Source organism: Panicum virgatum, chromosome 2K (assembly GCF_016808335.1).
Source record: "Panicum virgatum strain AP13 chromosome 2K, P.virgatum_v5, whole genome shotgun sequence".
Lineage (NCBI taxonomy): Eukaryota > Viridiplantae > Streptophyta > Magnoliopsida > Poales > Poaceae > Panicum > Panicum virgatum.
In genome coordinates, this window is record NC_053137.1 from 9,562,910 (window position 1) to 9,566,673 (window position 3,764).

The 3,764-nt window shown below is 43.5% G+C and overlaps 1 protein-coding gene across 2 annotated transcripts; it reads left to right on the plus strand.

The window, feature by feature from the left end:
* The first annotated feature begins 976 nt into the window (after nucleotides 1-976).
* LOC120665586 lies at nucleotides 977-2,714 on the plus strand. 2 transcript variants are annotated; one of them, XM_039945182.1, is made up of 4 exons: nucleotides 977-1,127; nucleotides 1,216-1,360; nucleotides 1,471-1,910; nucleotides 2,281-2,714. In XM_039945182.1, exons 2-4 carry the CDS (start codon nucleotides 1,249-1,251, stop codon nucleotides 2,401-2,403), a joined length of 675 nt encoding a protein of 224 aa, XP_039801116.1. In that variant the 5' UTR covers nucleotides 977-1,127; nucleotides 1,216-1,248; the 3' UTR covers nucleotides 2,404-2,714. The 2 variants fall into 2 exon arrangements, with proteins under 2 accessions (XP_039801116.1, XP_039801121.1); XM_039945187.1 differs by having other exon boundaries at nucleotides 983-1,127; nucleotides 1,225-1,360.
* The last annotated feature ends 1,050 nt before the right edge of the window (nucleotides 2,715-3,764 follow it).

Consider the following 3,764-nt stretch of genomic DNA (forward strand, 5'->3'; position numbering starts at 1 on the left):
TACCGTGTTCAGCTGCGCTCTTATTCATAACTAAAAAGGATTAAAATGTAGTTTTGCCAGGCTTAAATTGTGAAATACAAGTACTGTTGAAAAAGAAAAATTCTTTGGAGTGGAATGAATTGCAGCTCTAACTCTCGTGATAGGAACGAAATCGCTCTCTCTGGCTTAAAATTGTCAGTTTGTGATTTTCACTCCAGCATGATTGTCCAATGTCCATCTCTATCTAGGATTGCATCTCAACTTTTTGAGGTGGTTTTCTACAGAAGCTTCTGACCGTGCCTCTCGTTGTCATAGCCCCTGCTCTGGTTTGTACTCCGGTCTGTCTTTGTTTTCTTTATGCTATATTTCGTTTTCACAACTCCTTTGTGTTGTGTCAAATTACGTTAAAGAAAAAAGTGCAGTGTCGTAACGCCAGATCTGCCTATTGGTTAACCTGTAAACCACACTTTGTTTCAGATCAAATCGGCATGTATTCAATATTTCAATTTATTGTTTAAAGTTAGCATCTAATTGTGATTTGCTTTCTGGGAATGTTCTTGAATGTTGTGTCAAAGGTTAGCCATGTCCCCTAAAAAAGGATAAACATGGGAGCTTTATGATACAGGAAACAACCTAAAGGCAGCATAGTTCTTGTGAGCTACTGATCAGATGAATTGAACGTAACTCTGATGCGAATTAGATGCCAATATATCATAGAAAATCATTCCTACTGAGAATAATCGGTGATCGATTATTATCGCAAACCGTATCTTTTTTTTCTTTTAGCTAATTTATCCCCTTGAGTGAGCAACAAGACTTAGATATTCGCCCATTGTTCTCATCCATGCAAGATTTACTTTTCCTGTTACGGATTTGCTCTGAATAATTCACAGCACAGCTATGCTAGAACGCTCTAGCAGGAGCTTGAGTGGCAAGGAGAAGAAGTCCAGAGTGGTAGGCCCCAAAGGCCATTATTTTCACCCTTGTCACCTAGCAGGAAGGACAAGCCCACACACAAGCTCCTCTCCCTCTGCCGTCTCCCTTGCTGCAAGGAGCTCAAAGCCGTGTGAGTGTGATGCTGACGTGTGCCTGCACTCGTTTCCCTGCAGTGAAGGAAGAGAAAGGGGGAGAGACAGCAATCCTATCAGGTTGATGCTTGGAAAGCAACTGTTATATATAGGCCCTTGATACTTCTACTCTTTGCTGCCTAAGCTCGTGCTGTTGTGTAACTGCTAGATCCTGCAGTTTTTGTTCTTGCATCAGCTTGCCATGGACAGAGGAGCAGGTGCTCCCATGGATGCAGGCCAGGATTTGTGGGACTGGGAGGTCCTGCCTGACCGCAGGAGCTTCTCTATGGGACATGGCAGCATGCATCCTAATGGTAAGAATCTTCAGCTCTCCTTTAAAAAAAAAGAATCTTCAGCACTTGATCTACTTAATCCGGATCATGATCAGAAGTGACTCTTATTCTTGTGATCGGTTGCATGCCAGATCAAGAAACAGAGGAACATGTTCTGCCTCCATCAGGAGATGCTGCTGTGGCCGACGAGCCTGACGTCGAGTGCAAGGACATCGGCGTCGTGCTGGATGAGACCAAGCCTGTGCCTAGTGTCGCCGATCTGGTGGTCTCTGACAAGGACAAGGACAAAGACGAGGAAGAGAAGGCGTTCGAGAGCTCTGACGCCAAGGAGGCCGACGACGACAAATTTGCCGAGGAGGAAGAGGATGTCAAGAAGGGGAACAAAAAGGCGCGGCTGGAGTGCGTGGTGTTCAGCGTGGGGAAGCTGAAGGTGAACGGGATCGGCGCGCTGTGCTCGTTCGGGTTCGCCGCCGCCACCGTCTGCATCTTCCTGATCGGCGGCAGGCTGCAGCACCACCACAGGCAGCAGCAGCAGCAGAAGATCCAGCTGCAGTTCTATGGCGATGATAAGGTTCGGTGACTCATCCAGTACTGTCTTTGTATACCTAATCCACAACCCCTTTTGTTTCTAGAATGATTCTTTTGACCTAATTAATGCAGAATATGCAAGGTTTGAGCTTGACAGGCAACTAGACCTATCGTACTTGTGGTTCTCTGTATACTTGGATTAATTATGATGGCCCAACTTTGGCCTTCCTGTCATGTTAAATGGATTCGCCGGCCATCCAATCTTGGCCTTATGCTAAAAACAAGAACTAGGAGATTCTTGGATCGGCTTAAGCTATCTGTTCTTATAAATTCAGAAAGTTGCAGCTGTAGCCAATTCGTCTTATACTCTTATCCCTGAGAAGTTTGGCTGATGAAGATGCTCTGATGTGCAGAGAATCCAGCAGGTTGTGCAGCAGACCTCAAGGCTGAACCAGGCCATGTCATCCGTGATGGGGGCGGGAGGAGCATCGACAAGGGCCAACATATCATTTGGTGGCTTCTACGATGGGTTGTGATCTCATCAGAGTGGAGTATCATCGTCAAGCACAAGTTGCCATGGTAGCAGGTAGCAACTTATTAGATATGCTACTGCGGTACGGCCAAGTGGTCTGAAACTCTGAATGTACACTACCACGTACCCTGCACATAGTTTGTACTGGTTGTAAATAATTGGGTTCTTAGACCTTGGTTTTTATTACATACAGATAAGGATGGATTATTGCTAGGGTTGTTCAAGCTGATAGATAAGAAAAAGATTATTTGACTTTTGCCGAAATAGGAAATGCTTAATGGAGAAGTTACTAACTGAACATGAATAATTCCTCCTCTTGACCTTCGTTTTCCATAGGGGATTTCTATGTGAATGACACTTCTATTTTACTCAACAAATGATTTGTGAACAAGCTAGAAGTAGTTTTCTATCACCTAATTAAATGAGTTTCTTTTCGGTTACTCCCTCCATTTTTTTAAATATATGAAATTTGCAATTCATTTTCAAATAAACTAATTAGCTTATCCTAAACATTGTATACTTACACACAAAGTATTAAATTAGTAAGGTGCAGAGCCTCGTGGCACTAGTCAGCTTGGCCTTGCCGCCTTGGTCGGTAAGGAGAGTGCCCCCTAGCCATCTTTTTCTCAAAGAAAGTTCTATTCAAAAGTCAACATCTGCCCAAAAATCCCTCCTGCGCTGAAATTCTTGGCGCTGCCGGCCAACTGTGTGTGTCGTGGAGCACATAGTGACTTGCCATCAATCTGGCCACTATTTGTGCACGGTGAAGCGAACGTACAAGCGTCCGACCACCCGGCCGGCAAATTAAAGCTAACCGGGAAACGTTACCGTTCTGAACATCACAAACTTTTCTAACGTTCAGAACCGTTTACTGGATCTACAAAGAGAATTCATCGTCGAGTAGCCCAGGTATAAGTACTGGACGGTAAGGCGTAATTTGGATGCTAATGATGATTATGAAACACGGAACAAGATAAAATTTGAGAAAATATAGTATGTGTAAATTGAAGATCTCAATAAAAATTTGCTCAATATATATACAAGTAAAGCTTCTAATTGGCTTCTGGCATAGGTCTGATAAACTAAAGTAGTAATCCATTTCCCATATCATTGTTGACTTTGTCAAACAAAGGCACACTGTTTTCTTACCACTGCTAATAATTAACCTAATTTATTGCAAAAAATACAAGGAATAAAGAAGAAGTATCTCACTTGTAATGCAACGTATGTCATGGGGTAAAAATCTGCAGTTTCGTTTCAAAAAAAAAAATCTGCAGTCCCTATTAGGGGGTCAAAAGAAGCCAACTCCAGCATGTCTCTGTGAATGGGCTGGAGCGAGCCAGGGAGACGAGCTTGGCAAGTGGC

Excerpts from the sequence above, each read along its gene's own strand:
- LOC120665586 (XM_039945182.1), top strand. The coding sequence starts at position 1,249 with ATGGACAGAGGAGCAGGTGCTCCCATGGATGCAGGCCAGGATTTGTGG. Across the intron at positions 1,361-1,470 it reads TGGCAGCATGCATCCTAATG|ATCAAGAAACAGAGGAACAT; the intron begins GTAAGAATCTTC and ends GTTGCATGCCAG. Across the intron at positions 1,911-2,280 it reads AGTTCTATGGCGATGATAAG|AGAATCCAGCAGGTTGTGCA; the intron begins GTTCGGTGACTC and ends TCTGATGTGCAG.